Source organism: Rhinoderma darwinii, chromosome 6 (assembly GCF_050947455.1).
Source record: "Rhinoderma darwinii isolate aRhiDar2 chromosome 6, aRhiDar2.hap1, whole genome shotgun sequence".
NCBI lineage: Eukaryota > Metazoa > Chordata > Amphibia > Anura > Rhinodermatidae > Rhinoderma > Rhinoderma darwinii.
This window is the reverse complement of record NC_134692.1, coordinates 106,642,995-106,667,732: the sequence shown is the minus strand read 5'-3', so window position 1 is coordinate 106,667,732 and position 24,738 is coordinate 106,642,995. Positions and strand designations below refer to the sequence as shown.

The 24,738-nt window shown below is 42.0% G+C and overlaps 1 protein-coding gene across 3 annotated transcripts in view; it reads right to left on the bottom strand.

Annotated features, from left to right (window-relative positions):
- The window catches only part of LOC142655651 (HUWE1-associated protein modifying stress responses), a 28,519-nt gene extending 4,082 nt beyond the window's left edge, over positions 1 to 24,437 (bottom strand). Inside the window, exons 1-4 of one of the 3 annotated variants that reach the window (XM_075830087.1) lie at positions 24,339 to 24,437; positions 23,904 to 24,222; positions 23,213 to 23,293; positions 6,290 to 6,565 (exon numbers count right to left, since the gene is read on the bottom strand). In XM_075830087.1, coding sequence (XP_075686202.1) covers positions 6,290 to 6,565; positions 23,213 to 23,293; positions 23,904 to 24,099 — 553 coding nt within the window. In that variant the 5' untranslated portion in view covers positions 24,100 to 24,222; positions 24,339 to 24,437. Of the gene's footprint in view, positions 1 to 6,289; positions 6,566 to 23,212; positions 23,294 to 23,903; positions 24,223 to 24,283 lie in introns of all 3 variants that reach the window. The other 2 variants (XM_075830089.1, XM_075830088.1) reach the window with 2 other exon arrangements.
- Between the last annotated feature and the right edge of the window lie 301 nt (positions 24,438 to 24,738).

Sequence of the window (24,738 nt, the reverse complement as noted above, 5' to 3'; positions counted from 1 at the left end):
TTTATTGGTACCATTTTGGAGTAGATGCAACTTTTTGATCACTTTTTATCACATTATTTTAAAGTCAGGATTTATAGAAAACCGCAATTTTTCCATAGTTTTTTTACGGCATTCACTGTGCGGGTTAAATAATGTAATAGCTTTATAGTCTGGGTAGTTACGGACGCAGCGTTACCAAATATGCATAACTTTTACTTTATTTACTTTTTTTTAATAGTAAAGCAGTTTGTAAGGGGAAAAAGTGGGTTTTTCTTTTTTTTTTTATTAACTTTATTAAACTTATTTTTTTTTACTAGTCCTACTAGGGCACTTTAATATGCAATCATCCGATCGCTATTATAATACACTGCAATACTTTTTGTATTGCAGTGTATTACTGCCTGTTCGTTTAAAACGGACAGACATCTGCTAGGACATGCCTCCAGCATGACCTAGCAGGCATTCACTGCAGGCAGACCTGGGGGCCTTTATTAGGCCCCCGGGGTGCCATTGGAGACAGACAGACACTCAGTCCAAAAAAACACGTACCGCAGGTCAATTTCTGCGCAGAATTTTTATGCAGAATGTGGATGAGATTTGTTAAATGCTGCTACTGTATTTTTTTCGTGTGAACTTCCGGCCGGGAAAAACGTGGCAATTCCGCAGCGTGTGGACGAGCCCTAACACTTCCATCAAATCAGCCCCACAAGTTATAAAAAATGGAAGCAAATTGAAGAAGCTGTCCAGGGTTAGAAAAGAACATTACTGCTTTCTTCCAAGAAACAGCAGCACACCTGTCCACAGGTTGTATGGGCTATCTGTGCAGCTCCGCTTCATTCACATCAATAGCGGAGCTGCAATACCAGACAGTTGTGCCGCAGGTTTTGCAAGACAGCAGCCATGTCTTTCTAATCCTGGACAACCCTTTTAACTCTGATGTAGTGGACTCTGCCTCTGATAAGATATTTGTACAATAACTTTTAGATATTAATTTGCATGTTTTTAACTTCGGAAAGGTCAGCGCAGATTGTAATAAATACAGCCCTAGAGGTTTTTTTTGAAACCATTTTAGAATGTGGGTTCCTTTTGTGTTAGGCCTCATGCACACGACCGTGTTTTTGCGGCCGCAATTCCCCCGAAAATCCACGGGAGAATTGCGGCCCCATTCTTTTCTATGGGGCCGTGCACAAGACCGTAGTTTTTGCGGTCCGTGCACGGCCCGGGAGCCCAGACCGCAGAAAGAACGGGCATGTCTTATTACAGCCCAGTTCTGCGGTCCGGGCTAATTGAAAACAATTACTCTGACCCAGGCAGTTTAACACCTCAGATTTCACGCTCAATAGCAACTGCAGCACCTAACGTGTTTGACAAAAGTGGGGCTCCCCCTGTCAGCCCAATTGCAGTGTGCCAATGGGTTACCATAGTAGCAGGGAGCCTAACAAAGGCCTCCAAGTCTGCCATCAGTAACTGCCTATTAGGCCATGCCAGACACATGGCTAAATAGGTTGCTTGTCCGTTATACACAGACAGGCAAGATTGTTTTGGAAGTCAAAAACATTATACAAGCGATCAAAGAATAACGGCTTCAAATCTCCTAGTGGGGGGGAAAAAATAAAAAAAATAAAAGTGTTTCATAAAAATAATTCTCGGGGTAGAGAAAAAAAAACAAAAAGTGATCAATAAATAGTGTAACTACAAAATAGTACCAATAAAAACTACATCTCGTCCCGCAAAAAACAAGCCCTCATATAGCAACTTTATTCCCAAAAAAACATTACGCAAAAGTACTGAAACGTAGTCAAACACTATACATATTTGGTAACGCCGCACTCGTACCGACATGTAAAATAAAGTTAACGTGTTATATCTACTGCAAGGTAAATGTCAAATGGCAGGATTGCTGGGGATTTTTTTGCACTCCCTGCCAAGTAAGGCTTTAAATAAAAGCTAATCAATGAATTATTTTTCCCCCAGAAATAGCACCATTAAAAAAATAAAATAAAACTGGATAGTCCTAGAAATAGATTAGTCATTAAGGCCCAATCAGGCCTGTTCACCACAAACACTGTAGGCATATCACTAATGAATTCAATAAATGTCAGATTACAGTGGTTGGACGCCTGCCAAATTACTGGAATACTGTGGAAAGGGCACTTGGACAGTCATGCCCCTTCGCCGTCTGTCAGCTCCATTCAGCTTTTTATGGTTGACAGCATGGGCGGTCATACCACTGCTGATCGCACATTGGTGGCATATCAATAGGATTAGTTTGGTGAGCCAATCTTTTTAATCGGCAAATTAAGAAAGGGGTGGTCTAAAGCAACCAAATCCTTAAGAGTGGCGTCTAATCGGACCCGTTAAACCATCAATCGTAGAACATTCAAAAGTTGTATCTGTGGAAGTGGATGGTTCTGATTGCCTGGAATAGGAGTGAGTGAGGGTGTTTTCACCCCTTAACGTGCACTTACGTCAAGGTGCAGGGGGAGACATATGGAGTGCTGCAAAACACAGCCAACACCCGGGACTAACGGACAGGAACAGCGATCGCTCCGTGCCTCGTGATCACAGCATCTGAGGCATTAGAGAGAGGGCGCCCCCTCCGACAGCTCATCGGCGGCCCCATAGCACGATCGAGTGTCGCCAATGGTTGTCATGGCAGCCCAGGGGCCTAATTAAGCCCCCCAGGTCTGCCTTCCCCCTGCCTCTGTTAAGCCCTGCCTGTGGCAGGGCTTAACAGATGCCTGTGAAAATGACAATATACTGCAATAAGTTATTATTGCAGTATATTGTACCAGCAATCTAACAATCGTGGGTTCAAGTCCCCTAAGGGGACTAAAAGAATGTGGTTTAAAAAAAAAAATAATAATTCTAAAAACCAGTGTTTTTCCATTTACGTAATGTAAAAATTAAGAAAAACAAAAAATTGGTACCGCTACATCAGTAAAAGTCCGGACTATTACACTATACCATTATTTAAGGAGCGCGGTAAAAGCCGCAAAAAGACATAAAAAACACCACAATCGCAGTTTTATCGTCAAATATAACGGCACCGATATCTAAATAACGGAGAAGGGTAGAAAAAAAAAAAAAAGTGAAGTGCCCCAGGGTTTGTGCAGCCCCGCCCATTACATGATGCACATGTACGGTCAGGTGAAAGGTTCTTTAAGCAAAGCCAACGTTTAAATTCATTCATATCAATTCTATGTATTATTTATTCTAATTCAATGTATTGTTGCGAGGGCTTATTTTTTGAAGGAGTTGTAGTTTCAATGGACTCTATTTAAAGTACCATACAACGTACTGGGAAACCTGAAATTTTTTTTTTTTATAGAATTGGGGGGGGGGGGGGGGGGGGGGGTAGTGGTGCCTCCATGTTTTTGGTTTTCTTTTTAACCCCTTCCCGTCATAAACAAACTTTCAGATTTTTTTTTCATTTTCGTTTTTTCCTCCCCACATTCCAGAAGTCACAACGTCTTTATTTTTCCGTCGATATAGTACTAGGAGGGCTTGATTTTTGCGGGACGAGTTGTAGTTTTTCGTAGCTATTTTGCCGTATAATGTACTAGGAAACGGGAAAAAAAATTATTTGTGGGGTAGAAAATGAAAAAAAAAAAAAAAACAGCGATTCCTGCATGGTTTTTTGCGCGTTGTTTTTACGGAATACACTGTGCAATTAAAACATGGAACTTTATTCTGTGGGTCAATACGATTACGGCGATACCAAATATATGTAGTTTTTTTTCTATGTTTTACTACTTTTACATGTAAAAACCTAAGTGTAGAAAAGAAAATTTATTTTGCGTCGCCAAATTCCGAGAGCCATAACTTTTTTATTTTTCTGTCAATTAAGTGGTATGGGGGTTTATTATTTGCGGGATAAGCTGTAGTTTTTAATAATACCATTTTGGTGTAAAAGCGACTGTTTGATCACTTTATTTAATTTTTTGTGGGAGATGAGGTGATCAAAAAATAGACATTCTGGCTTTTACAATTTATTTTTTTTATGGCGTTCACCATGCGGGTTAAATAACGATATATATTATAATAGTTCAGACTTTTACGGACGCGGCAATACCAATTATGTTTATTTTTTTTTACTATGCTCTAGGGGGAAAATTGGAAAAAGGGGGTTTTTTTGAACGTAATATTATTTATTTTTTTTTTTACACCATTATTTTTACTTTTTTTATTAGTCCCCCTAGGGGACTTCAACCAGCGATCCTTGGATCGCTTGCACGATATACTGCAATACTAATGTATTGCAGTATATCGTGATTCTGACAGGCACCTATTAAGCCCTGCTGGAGGCAAGGCTTAATAGGTGTACAAAGATGGCAGACCTGGGGGCGTTCATTAAGCCCCCAGGCAGCCATAGCAACCATCTCGATTGCGTTGCGGGGGGCGCGATGAGCTGTCGCCCCTCTTTGACGATTTAAATGCTGCGGTCAGTATTGACCGCAGCATTTAACGAGTTAAACTAGCGGGATCGCGCTCGATGCCGCTAGTTATTCTGAAGTGTCGGCTGTAACATACAGCCGACACCGTCATCGTATGGAGAGAGCTCACTACGTGAGCCCGCTCCATACTTCCCCCTACCCGACTTTGGCATATGGATACGTCAAATGTCGGGAAAGGGTTAAATATTTCACCATGCGGGAAACCGGCAACTTAACTTTATTCTGCTGGTCAATAAGATTACAGCGATACCAATTTTATATAGGTTTTTTTTTTTACTACTTTTACATTTGTTCTGTGTTGCACCATTCTGAGACCCGTAACATTTTAGTTTTTTCATCGATTGGTACATACGACTTTTAGATCACTATCAAATTTTTCTAGCGCTAGAGTAAGCAAAAAAACTGCGACATTTTAAATATTTTTTTTTTAGTGTCCACCGTGCGTGTTAAATAATGTTATATTGTAATAGAACAGACTTTTATGGACACGGTGATGCCAATTTTGTTTATTTTCTTTTACATTAAAGGAAAAATGGGAAAAGGATTTTTGAACTTTTAATATTTTTTTTCACTGAAAATGTCATACTTTATTAGACCCACAAGGGGATTTGAACCGGCCACCCGTCTTTCTAATGGCTTAGATGCCGCGGTCAATATTGACCGCGGCATCTAAGTGGTTAAAGGGCCAGGAAAAGCATGATTGCTGTTCCTTGCCGTTAGTGTGCGAGCTCGCTCCATATTTTAGCCCCCCACACCATGATGTGCATCGGAATAAGTAAACAGAGCAGGGAGCGTCAAATCTCCCTGCTCTCAGCTGCCAGAGGCAGCTGAGGGCTGGGGGCGTCCCTGCTCTGCCGGGTGAGATCGATATTAGTATCGATCTCACCCGTTTAACCCCTCAGATGCGGTGCTCAATAGCGAGCACCGCATCTGAGTGGTTTTGGAGAGAGGGAGGGAGCTCCCTCTCATCCCACCGACACCCGGCGAGAAGATCGCCGAGTGTCTGTCTCCGATGGCAGCTGGGGGCCTAATAAAGGCCCCCAGGTCTGCCTCGGGTAAATGCCTGTTAGATCATGCCGCAGGCATGACCTAGCAGATGCCTGTCAGTGTTAAAGGAGTGCTTAACATTTGCTACTTACCAACCATCTGAACACCAGCACCATATTAATCTTACTAAACTCAATATAACCTTTCGCTATCATATACCTGCGTAACATTAGCTGCTGCACATTTATTTAGCACATATATGTTCGACTACTTCTACCCTTTGATGTTCGATTAGCTTACTTTCTATGAAATCTCACGTTTCCTAAGGGTATGTGCACACGATGAGAGGCTTTTACGTCTGAAAAGACACCGTTTTCAGGAGAAAACAGCTGCCTCGTTTCAGACGTAAAAGCTCCTCCTCGCATTATGCGAGGCGTCTGACGCTTGTAAATCTTGAGCTGCTCTTCATTGACTTCTTTGCCGAGGCAGTCAATTTACGCGTCGTCGTTTGACAGCTGTCAAACGACGACGCGTAAATTACAGGTTGTCTGCACAGTACGTCGGCAAACCCATTCAAATGGGCAGATGTTTGCCGACGTATTGTAGCCCTATTTTCAGACGTAAAACGAGGCATAATACGCCTCGTTTACGTCTGAAAATAGGTCGTGTGAACCCAGCCTTATTGTTTCAGAAACTCATTGGGCAAGCGATTAGTCCATTTCCTACAGCTGCCTCATCTTTATTCCTCCCTAGAAGTTAAGCCCTGGTGTGTCATAAAATTCATCTCTTTACTAACTGTGGTTACAAGAAGTGTTAACTCTGGAATGTGATGTACAGTAAAGAGGAATATGCAGAAGTGAAGTTACCATGGAGAGCTATTGCTTCTCGGAATGGCTGCAAATCAGTCTCTACGGATGAGTCAGTTTCTGAAGGTGAAGCTCGGTTGGGAGATACAACAGTTAGTCTTGGTGGTGCACGTGTGTTTCGTGGAGGTGGAATTTTGCCACATAGAAAGCTAATTAAATCCTCTCTACGAATAGTTCGTCGCCGCTTTTTCACCCAGGCTAAAACATCCTTATTGCGTCGCTGATAGCCAACGTGAATTCCAAGATCAAAGGTCCGCTGATGAGTATCCACACTTTCTAAAATGTAAAGAAAAAAGCAAATTAAAAAAATTTAAGGAAAGTTTCATTACTCATACATTAAGAATTTGAAGAGCATCGGTAACATTTTAGGTAACCTTTAAAGGGAACCTGTCACCAGCATTTCACCTATTAAACCAGCAATACCTGGTGGCAGTGGGTGAAAAATCATTTCTATATGACCTATAATTGTCGTCTTAGTCGGCTCTGTAGCTTTAGTATTCAGTTTAATGTTTCCACACCGTATGTTAATGAGAATAAAAGAGTCATATCTTCGTTTGAAACGAGTCATAGCTCCATTCCTCAAGTCTTTCCGAGTTCACCCCGTCTCCTTACTTTTGATTGACAGCTCCTCGCCTTCCCCCAGCACACGAAATCCAGCACTTGCACATTGATGTCCTCTTCTCGGGTGTGCGCACAAAGGACACCGGATTAATACGATAAAAGGTGCAAAATGATTGCAGACCGTTATTTACAGTTGGCAGGAGTTTAGGAGAGGGGAGAACCGCAATGAACTTTTTATAGCAACGGCCAGTGAGGGATAAGTAAAGTTCAATAGGCGAAATGCTAGTAACAGGTTCCCTTTAATACTATACACAGTGCATAACAAATTTAAGATTGGTTTCCATAGGCAGATGCATTTTAGAAGAATATTAGTTTGCCGTTTTGATGTGAATCAAGAAATTACATGACTTCACACATTTTAAAACAGGACATTGTTGTGCGCTTTCAAAGCTGAACCAATGCCAAAGTAACTGGGACTCACCAAGTGCAGCCAGGTGGGGGTGGGATTTTTTTTTACCCCTTAAAGAGGCTCTGTCTCCAGATTCTCAAATCCCCATCTCCTATTGCATGTGATCGGCGCTGCAATGTACATAACAGGAACGTTTGTTTTTTTTTTTTAAAAAACGTTCATATTTGGCCAAGTTATGAGCTATTATATATATATATATATATATATATATATATGCAAATTTGCTTTGAAATGGACAACTGGGCGTGTTTTTTTTCGTATGCCCAACTGGGCGTGTATTGTGTTTTTAACTGGGCGTGTTTACGTGTATGACGCTGACCAATCAGTGACCAGTCAGCGTCATACACTCCTCTACATTTATTTACACAGCACATGGTGTTCTTACTAGAACGATGTGCAGCCACATACACAAGTGTCCTGATAATGAATACACATGAAATACAGCCTGGATGTCATGTGTATTCTGAATCCTGACACTTCTGAATCTTTTCTGTGAGATTCCAGCAAGCCACGCGTAATCTCACGAGATTACGAGGTAAACGAGATTTTGTTTCCCTTGCTGGAAATCTCACAGAAAAGATTCAGAAGTGTCAGGATTCTCAATACACATGACGTCCAGGCTGGATGGTCATGTGTATTCATTATCAGGACACTTGTGTATGTGGCTGCACATCGTTCTAGTAGGAACACCATGTGCTGTGTAAATAAATGGAGAGGAGTGTATGACGCTGACTGGTCACTGATTGGTCAGCGTCATACACAAGAAACTCGCCCAGTTAAAAACACAATACACGCCCAGTTGTCCCTTTCAAAGCGCATATATATATATATATATATATATATAGCTCATAACTTGGCCAAAAATGAACGTTTTTTTAAAAAAAAACAAAAAAAAAAAACATATTACTCTTATCTACATTGCAGCGCTGATCACATGCAATAGGAGATAGGGATTTGAGAATCTGGTGACAGAGCCTCTAACTAAACTTTGCAAAAAGCTTTGTGGTTGGCCCAAAAGCCACAAATGTTTGTCAGGACAAAACTTGGGTACAAACTATCCAATGCAGGAGGTATTTTTATTCAAAAGGCTACTTCTCCATTATTCACATGAATCCCTTCACATCAGTCCTTCCGTGTCACTTTCCACACTCTTGGGAAGATTAATCTAAGTGAATTAGCTGTAGGGTTGTCACAATACCATAATTTAGACTTAGATACCGATACTTTGTGTAGTATTGCGATTTACGATACCAAAACGACACTTTGCCAACAGTAATAAAAAAAAAAAATCTTCCATTTTCTGATATGAGGCACGTGGTGAGATGAATTTTGAGTAACCCCATCATGTTTCCCAGTCATAATTGAAAACATTGGGTTAATGTGTAAGGTACATGATTGGGTTAATTACTACTAATGTGAGGCACATGGAGGTTAAATTCATCACACCTCGTGCCTTACATTAATAAGTGAAAAAAAGTTTATTTTTTTATAGCGTACAGATCATAAACGACGCAAAATAATTAGTTGTGCAGGTTATTACAGCCACGCCAATACTGAATATGTATATTTTATGTATGGTCTTATTTTAATGTTTATTGAATAAATCTGCATGTGTAAATAAAAAAATAAAAAAAGAACCACTTCATGTTTTTACTTTTTCATTTTTAAACTTTAATGTACTCGCACATATTTATATGCCAGTACATTAGCCTGTGTACTGATTGTACACAGGCAGTTGTTAGGTCATACCATATTTCCTGTTAGGGCACACTTAGGTAAGACAGCCCTGGGGTCCTTAAACCCCTTAAAGAGGCTCTGTCACCAGATTTTGCAGCCCCTATCTGCTATTGCAGCAGATCGGCGCTGCAATGTAGATTACAGTAACGTTTTTATTTAAAAAAAACGAGCATTTTTGGCCAAGTTATGGCCATTTTTGTATTTATGCAAATGAGGCTTGCAAAAGTACAACTGGGCGTGTTTAAAGTAAAAGTCCAAGTGGGCGTGTATTATGTGCGTACATCGGGGCGTTTTTACTACTTTTACTAGCTGGGCGTTCTGATGAGAAGTATCATCCACTTCTCTTCAGAATGCCCAGCTTCTGGCAGTGCAGACACAGCGTGTTCGAGAGATCACGCTGTGTCGTCACTCACAGGTCCTGCATCGTGTTGGCCACATCGGCACCAGAGGCTACAGTTGATTCTGCAGCAGCATCAGCGTTTGCAGGTAAGTAGCTACATCGATTTACCTGCAAACGCCGATGCTGCTGCAGAATCAACTGTAGCCTCTGGTGCCGATGTGTACTCGCTCGTCTGACACGATGCAGGACCTGTGAGTGACGTCACAGCGTGATCTCTCGAGAACACGGCTGTGTCTGCACTGCCAGAAGCTGGGCGTTCTGAAGAGAAGTGGATGATACTTCGTCAGAAAGCCCAGCTAGTAAAAGTAGTAAAAACGCCCCGATGTACGCACATAATACACGCCCAGTTGTACTTTTGCTTTTCAACACGCCCAGTTGTACTTTTGCAAGCCTCATTTGCATAAATACAAAAATGGTCATAACTTGGCCAAAAATGCTTGTTTTTTAAAAATAAAAACGTTACTCTTATCTACATTGCAGCGCCGATCTGCTGCAATAGCAGATAGGGGTTGCAAAATCAGGTGACAGAGCCTCTTTAAGGACACGGACAATTTTGGCCCCGAGTACAGAATTTTTTTTTTATATTTCCCTCTTTGCATCCAGACGCTCATAACTTTTATTTTTTGTACAACGTAGTTGTAGGAGACGGTTTTTTGTGGGACGAGTTGTACTTAATGTAGGTACCAATTTGTTAGGTACAAATACATTATCGTTAAATTTCTATTAATTTTTATTTTGGCGAAAATGCAAAAAGAATAAAAAAAATAAAAACTAGCACAGTCTCCGATCATATTTAACTCCTCAGATGCAGTGCTGAATAGCGGGCACCGCATCTGAGTGATTTTAGAGGGAGGGGGCTCCCTCTCTCATCCCACTGGCATCCCTGCGTGCATCGAGGGGTGCCGATGTGTTCTATGGCAGCCTGGGGGCCTAACAAAGGCCCCCAGGTCTAACTTTAGTAATAGACCATGCCAGATGCATGGACCCAACAGGTGCCTGTCAGTTTTACACTGACCGGCAATAATACACTGCAATATCGAAGTATTGCAGTGTATTATAATAGCGATCTGAAGTCTGCACAGTAAAGTCCCCCAGTGGGACTAAAAAAAAGTTAAATACTTTTTCCCCTTACAAAATACTTTATGAAAAAAAAAGTAAAAAGTTACTCATATTTGGTATCGCCACGTCCGTAACGAACCCAACTATAAAATTATTACATTATTTAATCTGCATGGTGAACGCAGTAAAAAATATAATAAAAAAACAACGCCAGAATTGCTGTTTTCTGTTCATCCTGCCCTCAAAAGAATTTGATAAAAAGTGATCAAACCGTCGCATCTACTCCAAAATGGTACCAATATAAACTACAAGTCGTCGCGCAAAAAGAAAAAAAAAAAAAGCCCTCATACAGCTGCAGCGGTCAAAAAATAAAAAAAAAGTTATGGCTCTTAAAATATGGCGACAAGAAAATAATTTTGAAAAAAAAAAAAAAAAAGTAGTTTTTACTGTGTAAAAGTAGGTAAAAAAATAAATAAAAATCCATGTAAATTTGGTATCGCCCCAATCGTAACGACCCGCTGAATAAAGTTATTATGTTATTTATACCAAACAGTAAGCGGCGTAAAATTAGGACGCAAAACAAATGGCGAAATTAGTTTTTTCCCAGTACCCCACTAAAAAAAAGTTAAATAAATTATATGTACCCCGAAATGGTGCAATTATAAAATACAACTTGTCCCGCAAAAAGTCCTTATACAGCTATGTTGACGCAAAAAAAAAAAAAAAAAGTTAGAGCTCTTTGAATGAGACGATGGAAAAACGTAAAAAATTGCTCGGTCATTAAGGTTTTAAGGGGTTAAAAAGTTTATTATTAAAAAAAAGTGTATTTTTTTTACTTTTTATTTATCAGAATTTTTTTTTTATCTCATAAAAGGGATTTATCATTTTGATTTTGTAACTAATGTACTGGCATAGATCTATATGCCAGTACATTAGCCTGTGTACTGATTGTACACAGGCAGTTAGGGCATACCTCAGTACGGCCTAACAGGAAATATGTTCAGACAGCCCTCGGGGTCCTTCAATGGACCCTGGGCTGTCTGGCCATACAAGTTATGGGCTTTGATCGCGTCAGTTATCTTCTGTGACACGATCAAAGTCCAAAAAATTCAATATTTGAAGCAGCACAAATCCTGTTATCAAAGTCCAGTCTCCCCTCCTTGAACGCCGCTATCATCGCTGCATTTAAAGGGTTAACGGCGGAGAGATGTTGCTCTTCTCTCCGCTGTCAGAGGGGCCGTGGCTGTGTATTACAGCTGTTGCCCAGCTCTCAATCGCGCGCACAGACGGCTGTCAGACAGGACGAGAATGCTCGTCCTAATGAGCCAAGTACCCGCCGCTCAGGACGAGCATTCTCGTCTTGTGTCGGCAACCAGTTAACGGACCCTGGGCTGTCCTTCAATCGCGTCACAGTGATTCGCTGTGATGCGATCCAAGGGACATCCCCCCCTTCTCATTTTCCCCTTGAATGCTGCAGTCAGCTTTGATCGCAGCATTCAGGGGAATAATGGCAAGAGATGAGTGGTTTCTCTCATCTCCGCCGTTAGAGCGGGGCTGCAGCGGTGTAATACAGCCATTGCCCTGCTCCGGACAACAAGTGCACGCCCAGCCAGCATGAGGTGATGCGGCAGGCACTGCACTAATGAGGACAGAACATGAGGGTCCCGCCAGTGCGCCCGCCATGTCTTCAGTGCCGCCGCTCATTAGTGCAGCGCTGATCGCATCACATCATCCGGACCGCACACACTTGTCAGTATTCAGGAGTGGGGCAATGACTATCACACAGCCGCAGCCCCACTCATACATTCATGTGCTCCAATGCCAAGCTGTGCGGCGGCACAGCTTAGTATTGAAATACATGAAATAACAGTGTCGAACCATTTGAGGGTGCACGGCATCGAAACAGTATTGACGTTTTGATGCATCGTGCATACCTAATTAGCTGCCTGTAAAATTAGAATCAAGCACGTCATACACATTTGTTACTTGTTGGACACTTTCCACATCAGCGAATACTTCCCCTCACATCTCAAGTGGGTAAAAATGCCCTCATTTTATATTGTTCTTTCAATAAAAGTTCAGTTAATCATCCAATTTCAATTTCCCAGCATTATGGACAACTCCAGTTCCCCTAGATGCCAACAGATCTGCCACTCATATCAACCAATGACTAAACAATAATCCTCTAGTACACAGTGACAATCATAAGCTCAATGACCTTCAATTCTGCTGTCTCTAAACTTTTACAACTTCCTAATTCATAATTTGTCCCAGCCCCTCTGATTTATCTGTGCAGAAATACTGAAGGGATCTCCACCTTCTGCATGCTCTCCTCTCTATGTCCTTACTCAAAAGCCAATTACTATAGAACACCAACTCCATCCTCGATCTAGTGTTGGATGATCAAATTAAATCTATAACTTCGCCAGCAGCGGTAAGTACCGTGAAACAGCAGCACCCGTATAGACCCAAATCCACCTCCCCTGACTTCTTCACCCTCCTCCGCACACCCCTTCACCGGCCCCACCTGCCATTTTCTGAGGAAGACGACAAGATGAGACCCGGACACACACTGGATTCTGCAGGCTCTGAAGGGAGAAACTTTAGCCAAGTCAGATAGAGGACAATTATGAAGACTCCCAGGGCCCAGAGACAGGAGAGCGGACTTACATAGCATGGCATTGCATACATCAGTCTTCGTATGAAGCCGCTTACTTTTAATAACTTTCATGCATCGCCTGCTCTCCGTGCACCAGAAAAGAAAAAGTCTATGCCAGATGCATGATGGCATAGACCTTCCCTATAAATCACACCTACTGATGTAAATAGTAAATGTGTCAGGTCACGGGTAAACCAGCCCCCTTCCACTAAGCCCACCCACTTTTTGATAAAGGCCCCATTGATTTTTTTTTCGCAACTGATGCATTTGTGCCTTTTGTATGCCTGAAAACATTTGATCAAATTCCCACCATAGGCTAATGTATAGAGGGGAGACTAATAAACAGGAGAATCTCTCTAAATCAGACAGTCTCTACTCTGTAGAATAGACAGTGACTGTATGCGCATGCTTAGTAACAGGAGCAAAGAGAAATTAAGGACTTGCTGCGCATGCAATTCCTGTAAGGCCCCATGCACACGAACGTGCTTTTACAGCCGCAGTTCCCCCGAAAATCCACGGGAGAATTGCAGCCCCATTCATTTCTATGGATTCCACGGTCCGTGCATGGCACAGGTGCCTGGACCGCAGAAAGAACAGCAGTGTTCTGCGGTCCAGGCTCATAGAAAATAATGGACACAGCCACGTGCACAGCCCACGATTTGCAGCCGGCTCGCGGGTGACTCTGGGGCTAGCCGACCAGAAAATCATGGCTACGGTTGTGTGCATGAGGCCGAAGTAAAACAATTCTCTCTATAGGATTTTAGTTTGTTTAGCAAAAACAAGAAAAATAGATTTAAAAAAAAATAAATAGATGATAGATATATATATATATATGAAGAAAATATTCTAGGCTGGAATCCCACGTTTTTTTGTTTTTTTTAAATCAAAAACAAAAGGTGGATACAAAAGTCTCATCAGTCTTCCCTTTATACTTTTCCTGGATCAACTCCTAGCTTTGACTCAAAAAGCTGTATGTGTGATTCCAGCCTTTGCCCGAGGACTGCCTTCAGACTAAATCATACTTCCCCTCTCAACTTACAACCAAAGTCAATTATTCAGTACTTTCCACTCCGCACGCCTGTGTCTGAGTGGAGGCCATGGCTTGTAGACCGACATTCTCATACAATCAGGTTCAGCATGAACAAAAAACAGATATTGTAGATGACAATATTTGATTTTACTCTAGAATTAAATCAGATATAACACACTGGTTTCCCATATTTGGCCTTTCCTCAGGCATCATAACTAGTGATCCTAGGAGCTTAGATCCTACCTGGAGAGCTGCACAAACCCCTGTGACCCATCAATGAAAGGGTTTACATCACTTCACTATCCTAAACTCCGCTCCATCAGTTTCTTCCGTAAAGAGTAACTGCACTTTCAAACTTTTGATGTGCCATCGAGACATGTGAAAAATTTGGATTGGTGGGGTCCGGGTGCAGAGATCCCCACCGTCACTGAAACGAAGGCGCAGAAGCACTATGATCCGTAGGCTATGAACTGTGCTACCCGTCAGGCTGAAGACTGCTCATATAGAACCTTCGTTTCATCGATGGTGGGGGTCTCAGCACCTGAACCCCCCACCGAGCCAAACTTTTAAAATGTCTCTGACACATCAAAAGTTTGATTAGAGTGCAGTCACTCTAAGGTCCTTTTACACTGGACAATGATCAGGTGAACAATTGCTAGTACAAACACTGGTTCCCGATCATTGCCTCGAGTAAACAAGGCAGTGATCAGCCAAGGAACGAGCAGGGGAAAAAAATATATATAATTTTGCGGTTGGTTTTAGTCATGTGACTGATCCGGCAGCTCCTGTTTTTCCTTGTTCTGCTCCTGTGGCTGAGCAGAATGGAAAAACCTGAACGTAGAACAGCATTATAGTCACCTCCTCTCCCTAAAGAATACGTCTTTATGGACAGAATCCTCTCCTATTCAGTATACACTATTTTTCTTCTGCTATACTGTTACTTGTTAGGATTTATATGTGCTTGTTCCTGTACATTACTTGCATTTTCTTATTTCTGTGTAAAAGTACTACAGAAGAGGATTGTGCCATATAGAAACAATATTTCTAAATACCCTAACCTATGCTCTGCATGTACGTACACACAACTAACTACATTTACAAGCCAATGCTTGGAGAAACCATTTGATACCCAAGTACTTTTACTGCAAGGGTCAGGTTAACAAGCAGTAATCTGATAATATTGTTTGTGGAGAAACTTCAAAATTCCCAACTCCTTGGCCCTATGCACACCCTCAAATTTGCACAGATTCTTTCCATAGCATGCGTGGGGTTTTGTGAAACATTAGTCACATTGCAATACTCCACCCTCGTGATAACTCCATTTATAGGGGTCACTTGCCAATTTTCAGTACGAATTCCACATAGAATATCCACAACTAATGGCCTTAGGATACATTAAAGAGGCTCTGTCACCAGATTATAAGTGCCCTATCTCCTACATAATCTGATCGGCGCTGTAATGTAGATAACAGCAGTGGTTTTTATTTTGAAAAACGATCATTTTTGAGCAAGTTATGAGCAATTTTAGATTTAGTTTCTTAATGCCCAACTGGGCGTGTTTTTACTTTTGACCAAGTGGGTGTTGTAAAGAAGTGTATGAGGCTGACCAATCAGTGTCCTGCACTTCTCATTGTTCCAGCCCAGCGAGATTGTGCAGTGAAAGAAGCTGGGCTGGAACAATGAGAAGTGTATGTCACTGATTGGTCAGCCTCATACACTTCTTTACAACACCCACTTGGTCAAAAGTAAAAACACGCCCAGTTGGGCATTAAGAAACTAAATCTAAAATTGCTCATAACTTGCTCAAAAATGATCGTTTTTCAAAATAAAAACCACTGTTGTAATCTACATTCCAGCGCCGATCAGATTATGTAGGAAACAGGGCACTTATAATCTGGTGACAGAGCCTCTTTAACTGTAGCAGTCAGACACATAATTTGGTTTGCTTTTAGCACAAACTGGCTTTTTTTGCGCCCAAAAAACCTGTGCTTTTAAGCTTGCGACTGTTTTTTGCAAGAATACAGGTGTACAGCTTTTAACCCCTTCCTGACATTTGACGTATCCATACGCCAAAGTCAGGTAGGGGGAAGTATGGAGCGGGCTCACTGAGTGAACCCACTCCATACGATGAGGGTGTCGGCTGTTTGTTACAGCCGACAAATCAGAGTAACTTTAACTACTTAAATGCCGCGGTCAATAGCGACCGCAGCATTCAAATCGTTAGAAAGAGGGGGTGACCCCCCCCTAACAACTCATCGCGCAACACAATCGCGGGTGGGGTCATGGATGCTACAGCTGCCTGGGGGGCCTAATGAAAGCCTGTCAGAATCACGATATACTGCAATGCATTAGTATTGCAGTATGTCGTGCAAGCGATCTAACAATCGCTGGTTGAATTCCCCTAATGGGGACTAAGAAAAAAGAAAAAAAAAAAAATATAGTAAAAATGAGTAAAACAACGTTTTTTTTCCATGTAAAAAAATTCATTAAAATTAAGTTAAAAAAAAAAAAAAAAAAAAAAAAAAAAAAGGCTTAACTATTACAATATATCATTATTTAACCCACACGGTTAACACCGTCAAAAATAAATAAATTGTAAACACCAGAACCTCTATTTTTTGGAAGAAGAAGAAGAAGAAGAAGAAGAAGAAGAAGAAGAAGAAGAAGAAGAAGAAGAAGAAGAAGAAGAAGAAGAAGAAGAAGAAGAAGAAGAAGAAGAAGAAGAAGAAGAAGAAGAAGAAGAAGAAGAAGAAGAAGAAGAAGAAGAAGAAGAAGAAGAAGAAGAAGAAGAAGAAGAAGAAGAAGAAGAAGGTGATCAGAACATCACATGTACCCCAAAAATGGTAGTATTAAAAACTACAGCTTATCCCGCAAAAAGATGAGCCCTCATACCACTTAATCGACTGAACAATGAAAAAAGTTATGGCTCTCAGAATTTGACGACAATAAACATTTTTACACCTAGGTTTTTACCCAAGTAGTAAAATATAGAGAAAAAACAAAATACATATATTTGGTATCACCATAATCGTATTGATCCACAGAATAAAATTAACATGTTTTAATAACACAATAAATTCCGTAAAAATGACGCGCAAGAAACAATTGAGGAATCGCTGTTTTTTTTCATTTTCTACCCCACAAATAATTTTTCCCCATTTCCTAGTACATTATATGGCACAATAAATGGTGCTACGAAAAACTACAACTGGTCCCGCAAAAACCAAGCCCTCATAGGACTATCGACTGAAAAAAAAAAAAAAAAAAGAAAAAAGTTATGGCTTTTGGAAAGTGGGGAGGAAAAACTAAAATGAAAATCTGAAAGGGCTGCGCCGAGAAGGGGTTAATAAAAACATTTACAACTACCACTAGTTACTTTTTCATGCTTTTGGAAGAGGAGAATGTTGAACCAGCACATGCGAACCTTAGGCCCCATTCACATCAGATTAAGGCGCTACCTTTATCTTGTACGTCTGGAAAGCTCCCGACGTACAAGATAAATGCGTCCATAGGGCTCCCTTATCCCGACAGAGACATCAACAGAGTGTCCTTTTGGCCTCTGTCGGGAAACCTTTTTTTTTTTATGAGGGATGGAGTAGCGTAGTTGACTGCACTATTCCATCCTGAGGGTTCACACAAAAAAAAAAACAAAAAAAAAACACCACACTTTTTTTTTTTTTTTAACATGGGAGCCTATGGGTGACGGATGCCACCATATGGCATTTGGCACAGGTTTGCCTCGGGGAGCTCCTGACATCACTGTCCATATAGGGATAGTGAAAGTCAGGAGCTCCCGCAGTGTTGAAGGCCCTGGGCAGATGCTATTAGATGGCTCTGTCCCGGGACTCCGGCACCGTGAAAACACCTAAAGTCACTGTCCATATATGGACAGTGACGTCAGGAGGAGTGCTGGAGTCCCCCGAGCAGAGCATCAGCTGACGCTCTGCTCACCGAATCCAGCGATAGGGAAGTCCTAAAGTCACTGTCCATAAATGCACAATGACTTCAGTAGTTTGACAGGGCCGGTCCCCAGGCAACATACCACATTGTACGCCATACAGTGGGATAAGTTTGGGCCTTTGCAGGAGGTATACGTCAGGGGTCTTCCTGACGTATACCCCCCAACATGATGTGAACAGGGCCCTGCTATGTAGAAGCAAGTGGCAGAAAATAGGAACAATTTGTAGTTTTCTATATTCTCTTAAGGCACTGTTCACAAAGCGAGCCAGCCTGATGAATCAGTGCAAGCAGAAGGTGGGGGGGGGGGGGGTGGACGAGACATTTTCCGTAGTCATGCAGGTTCACACCATTAGACTTATGATCCGACAGGGAGTGTTTCAAGGAAAATAATCTTGGAACTTCTATTGCCATTTCTAGACTATTTCTTTACATTCAATACTTCACCTTCATAATAGCTCAGTCTATAGAGGTCACTGGTAAGCGATATTCTATATCCAATACTATAGAACTGGCATACATACATTGCCATTATAATCTGGCATATGCATGTTCTTTTAGACAATTCTGCCATTCATATGTTGCAACGACTGAATCTGAAAGCCCAGCTGTACAAGTTCACACTTGACAGTAGAGTTGTGGCAGGATTCTGCATCACGTAAATGGCTGCCACAGTTCACATAAAAACACAATTTCTAAGAAATGTTCTACACTGGCCTGTATTGAAAACAGCATCACAAAAGTACACAATGGAGTAGTGATACCCATGGTATTACCCCATCAAGATCAATAGTATAAAACCGGGACAAACGTAAACAAAATCACTAAAGAAAGCAAACCACTGTTCCACCCCAAATTGTCTGAATAGGATATTTTAAGACTCGCAATAGCTCTCTAGCCACAGTGACAATATACTGCTACGGGGAGGGGATTGGGAGAATAAAGATAATAAATAATATGATCACCCCTGTATTAACTAACGTAAAAAATATCACAACTTCTTTTAAATATGGAGCACATTGTCTGCTACAGTTTTCAAAGCCCTCACAGATCAGTTATTAGAAGGTTATTCTAACCAGACAAACGCTACAAATGTCTGAAAGATCAAGGTCCTACCTCTTGGTGCCCCATTTTGCAATACAAGGTGGTCAAAAAAAAAAAAAAAAAAAAAAGGCAGAAAAAAATGGAGAGCCAACTCACAAATAGTCTAAGGCCCCATGCACACGAACGTAAAAACGCCCGTAATCAAGGGCCCATAGACTTCTATTGGCCACGGGTACCTCCCCGTATGCTTAAAATATAGAACATGTCCTATTTCAGGCCGTAATTACGGCACGGGCAGGCCCATAGAAGTCTATGGGGCTCTCGTAATTACAGGTGACTACGTGTGTGCACTCGTAATTACGGGAGCGTTGCTAGGCGACGTCAGTGTATAGTCACTGTCCAGGGTGCTGAAAGAGTTAAACAATCGGCAGTAACTCTTTCAGCACCAGGGACACTGACTGCCGATCACAATATAGATAAAGCTGTAAAAAAAACAAAAAAAAACAGGACCCACTATGCTTGCTGTCAGCGAATAGCTGACAGCTCTAATACACTGCACTACGCATGTAGTTCAGTGTATTAGAACAGCGATCAGGGCCTCCCCCTCAAGTTCCCTAGTGGGACAAAGTAAAAAAAAAAAAAAAGTTGTGTAAAAATAAGAATAAAAGTTTTAAAAGTAATATTCCCCCTTATCAGTCCTTTATTATTAAAAAAAATTAACAAATAAACTATACATAATTGGTATCGCCGCATCCGTAACGGTCTGAACTACATAAGTATTTCATTATTTATCGTGCACGGTTAACGCCATAAAAGAAAAGAAACCATACCATAATCACAATTTATTGGTCACTTCGCCTCCCACAAAAAAATTGAATAAAAAGGTTGCATGTACCAAACTATGGTACTGATCGAAACTACAGTTCGCTACGAAAAACAACATGTCCTCACACGGCTTTCTTGATAAAAAAAAATAGTAGAATTGCTGTTTTTTAGTCACTAGGCCTCATAAAAAAATAGAATAAAAACCCGATCAAAAAGTCGCATGCACCCCAAGAAAGCTATAATGAATTCCTCAAGGGGTCTAGTTTCCCTTGTACTGGTACCTAAGAAGTTCTGCAAATGCGACATGGCACCCAGAAACCAATCCAGCAAAACCTACATGCCAAACAGCACTCCTGCCGTTCTAAGCCCTACCATTTGTCCAACCAGCAGTTTATGACGACATATGGGGTATTATCGTAAATCGGGAGAAATAGCTTTTCAAATATTGGGGTGCTTTCTCCTGTATTCCTTGTACAAATTAAAAATTTGTACCTTTTATCGGAAAAATTTTATTTTCAATTACACAGCCTAATTCAACAAATTGCAGATAAAAACCTGTGGGACCTACACCACTCAAGGAACTTAGAGGGGAATAGTGGGCATTTAGTTTGCCAAATAGAGAGTCACTTTTGGGGGGTTTCCACTGTTTTGGCACCACACGACCTTTCCAAACCAGACATGGTGCCTAATAAAAAGGAGGCCCCAAAATCCACTAGGTGGTCCTTTGCTTCTGAGGCCGGTGCTGCAGTCCATTACCATACTAGGGCCACATGTGGGATATTTCTAAAAACTGCAGAATCTGGGCAATAAATATGGATTGCGTTTTTCTGGTAAAACCTTCTGTTTTACAGAAAAAAAAATGGAATAAAAAAGGATTTTCTGACCAAAAAAAATAAAAATGAAATTTGTAAATTTCACCTCTACTTTGCTTTAAATTCCTGTGAAACACCTAAAGGGTTAATAAACTTTGTAAAAATGCTGTTTTGAATACTTTGAGGGGTCTAGTTTCTAAAATGGGGTATTTTATGGGGGCTTCTAATACATAGGCCCCTCAAAGCCACTTCAGAACTGAACAGGTAGCTAAAAAAAGGAGGCTTTTGAAATTCTCTTCAATAGGAGAAATTGCGGTTTATGTTCTAAGCCTTGGAACATCCTAGAAAAATAAAAGAATGTTCAAAAAAATTATGCCAACATAAAGTAGACATATGGGAAACGTGAACTAGTCACTATTTTTGGGTGGTATAACCATCTGTCTTACAAGCAGATGCATTTGAATTCAGAAAAATTCGATTTTTTTTCAAATTCTCTCACAATTTTGCAATTTTTCACAAATAAACACTGAATATATCGACCAAATTTTACCACTAACAAAGCCCAATGTGTCATGAGAAAACAATCTCAGAATCGCTTGGATAGGTATAAGCATTCCAGAGTTATTAGCACATAAAGTGAAATATGTCAGATTTGAAAAATGGGCCCTGAGCCTTGAGGCCAAAACTAGGCTGCGTCCTTAAGGGGTTAACTGGACATACCATAGTCGGCTATACTGCATTAAATTTGCAGGAAGGCCCAACAGAAGCTTAAAGAGGCTCTCTCACCAGATTTTGCAACCCCTATCTGCTATTGCAGCAGATCGGCGCTGCAATGTAGATTACAGTAACGTTTTTATTTTTAAAAAAACGAGCATTTTTGGCCAAGTTATGACCATTTTTGTAGTTATGCAAATGAGGCTTGCAAAAGTCCAAGTGGGTGTGTTTAAAAGTAAAAGTCCAAGTGGGCGTGTATTATGTGCGTACATCGGGGCGTTTTTAATACTTTTACTAGCTGGGCGTTCTGATGAGAAGTATCATCCACTTCTCTTCAGAACGCCCAGCTTCTGGCAGTGCAGATCTGTGACGTCACTCACAGGTCCTGCATCGTGACGGCCACATCGGCACCAGAGGCTACAGTTGATTCTGCAGCAGCATCAGCGTTTGCAGGTAAGTAGCTACATCGACTTACCTGCTAACGCCGATGCTGCTGCAGAATCAACTGAAGCCTCTGGTGCCGATGTGGCAGACACGATGCAGGACCTGTGAGTGACGTCACAGATCTGCACTGCCAGAAGCTGGGCGTTCTGAAGAGAAGTGGATGATACTTCTCATCAGAACGCCCAGCTAGTAAAAGTATTAAAAACGCCCCGATGTACGCACATAATACACGCCCACTTGGACTTTTACTTTAAACACGCCCACTTGGACTTTTGCAAGCCTCATTTGCATAACTACAAAAATGGTCATAAACTTGGCCAAAAATGCTCGTTTTTTAAAAATAAAAACGTTACTGTAATCTACATTGCAGCGCCTATCTGCTGCAATAGCAGATAGGGGTTGCAAAATCTGGTGACAGAGCCTCTTTAAGCACAATGTGCCATGCTTTGCTCGCACAGCCCTGTAATATGTCTGAGAACACACCACACACGCACAAAACTAGGTAAAAATGGGACAGTGTGACAATCTGACCAATGGACAGCGCAGAACAAGCGGATCTCCACAAGCAGCCGCAAGACATTAGAGCAGACTATAAACTGCCACTGTCAGCTGTGTGTTTCCTGCCGAGTAACTGCCAGTTTAAAAAAAAAACGACAATGTAGCAAATCCCAGAACAGAATCCTCAGCTACATAGAAGTCTATAAGAAAAAGTACAAGGAGATAGATATCTCAGGGGACCGCAGTACAAGGTCTATTCTACTGGAGCCATTGCACTTCCATCCATTGTTATACTGTACCACCTATTTGGGTGAAGATAGAAGAGCAGAACTTAAAAAATGTACAATTATGCAAGTCCAGCTTTATTTTATTATCTGCCACCAAACCAAAAGCACGAACAAATGTATGGAGGATGCTCATGTGTTTGTTTACATGAAGGATGCCCCTAGTGTTAAATACAGGAACTGCCAAAACAGAATAAAATCAATCTGTGTCAAGCCCACACTGAAAGAGTTAGTATCTCATACCACATGGATGGCTGAAAGTCCACACACCCTGTCAATGATTCCACTAGGGGGAAGTTTACATGCATTTCCTGTGGGTCATCCCTAAAACCTTTAGATTAGACCATTAAAGATGACTCCGTCTTCGTCAGTACTACCGGACTGCACACAGGTGACAGGGAAGCCATGTCACCCAGCACACAAACCCTACCTTTATATAGATTGGTGACAGCTGTTGCGGCATTCTGGAAAGTGGCCCACAGTGGCTGGCCCTGCTGCTGACACACGCGATCTGGAAGGGAAAACAGAAAGGGCCGCTATAAATGCAAATAAGGAGCAGATTGACTACACGATGCGGAGCGGCCATTTTGATCACCCGGTCGGTTCCCTGTTAGCAGTGGCATGTTGGGGGGCAGGGGAGTATCAGACATAACAGAGGCGCCCACTGACCAGGAAACAATACAGAGCTGCCAAGACGGCCACTCGACAGAGAGCAGGACGGAGAATTATTCACAATAGAGAAGTAACGCCATTTTGTAATCAACCTCTCGCTTCCGCCAGCTTCTTCCGGCAGGGAAGGAGTAACCGGGCACACAGCTGTCATGTCGCTAAGAGGTCGCGTGAGCACAGACGACCGCCACTGGCACAATATCGCTGCCACGGGTGTCACCAGCCCCTCTTCGCATTCACGGGGTTACAGGGAGGAAGGGAGGGGCAGTGCTGAAATACCCCAGTGAAGCGCTGCTAGTGTACTGAGGTAAAGCCATCCGCCATCTTGTTATTTTCGCCTCTGTTGCTGGGTGAGGTGGGGGCTGCGGATCTCCTCGCCCCAGCCTCCGAGGAGCCCAAGTAGGCCTCAGCCTGGCCCTATGCCCACAATGAAGTCCTCCCCTAGAACTGACCTTTGTAAAGCTGCGCCACGGCGGTGGCAGAGTTCTGAAACAGATGCCATAGTTTATGTTGCCCGTCCTCGGTGTCGGCCTCTGGCTGCTCCTCTTGCTCGGCCTCTGCTAGACACTGGCGCTCCCATTTGGTGAACCAGTATTCGGGTCCGTGTTCCTGGATTTCCGCCTCGCCCTCCTCTTTCTTGTCCTCCATTTTATGCCGTCCCCCGTGCTTGTTGTTCTCCTCCTCCTCCTCCGGGGTAGGGTGGTAAGCAGTCAGAGCGCACGGCTGACGCCCTTCGCTTTAGGTCTTCGTCGCCGCGCTCTAAAAATAAGTCTGTGTCACGTACAAAAGGTAGAGACAACGAGAGATAAGAGCGCCCCGTCAGCTACCTCACCCCCATATTTCCTCCGTGCTGACTCCAAACAAACTGAACCTGTGACGCCGCTGACCTGACACTAAGTGTAAGCTCGGCGAAAACCTGCTAGTACGAAATGACTGCCCACTGGCGTCTTCTCTCGTCACTATTGGTAGAACTGCCGCTTTGAACTCCAGGACTATCTTTTCATTGGGTAATGCTGCTGTACGTTTAACTACGTCACAAAGGGTGGAATGCTTCAGTCAAGCTTGGTTAGAGGCCGAAAGTCAACAGTGCGCATGTGCGTGAATCTCAGTCGTTATGGATGGCATTCACAGGGGGAGCAGCACTTTTCTTGCTCTTCTGGTGTTGTTTTTCTGTAATATTGCTGTCATAGCACATTACAGTGTGGTTGTCCCTAACTCAGCTCCAAAAATATAGTTGTTTCTAAATAAATAGGTCAATATTATTTGAACAACGGTCCTCATTGTAAT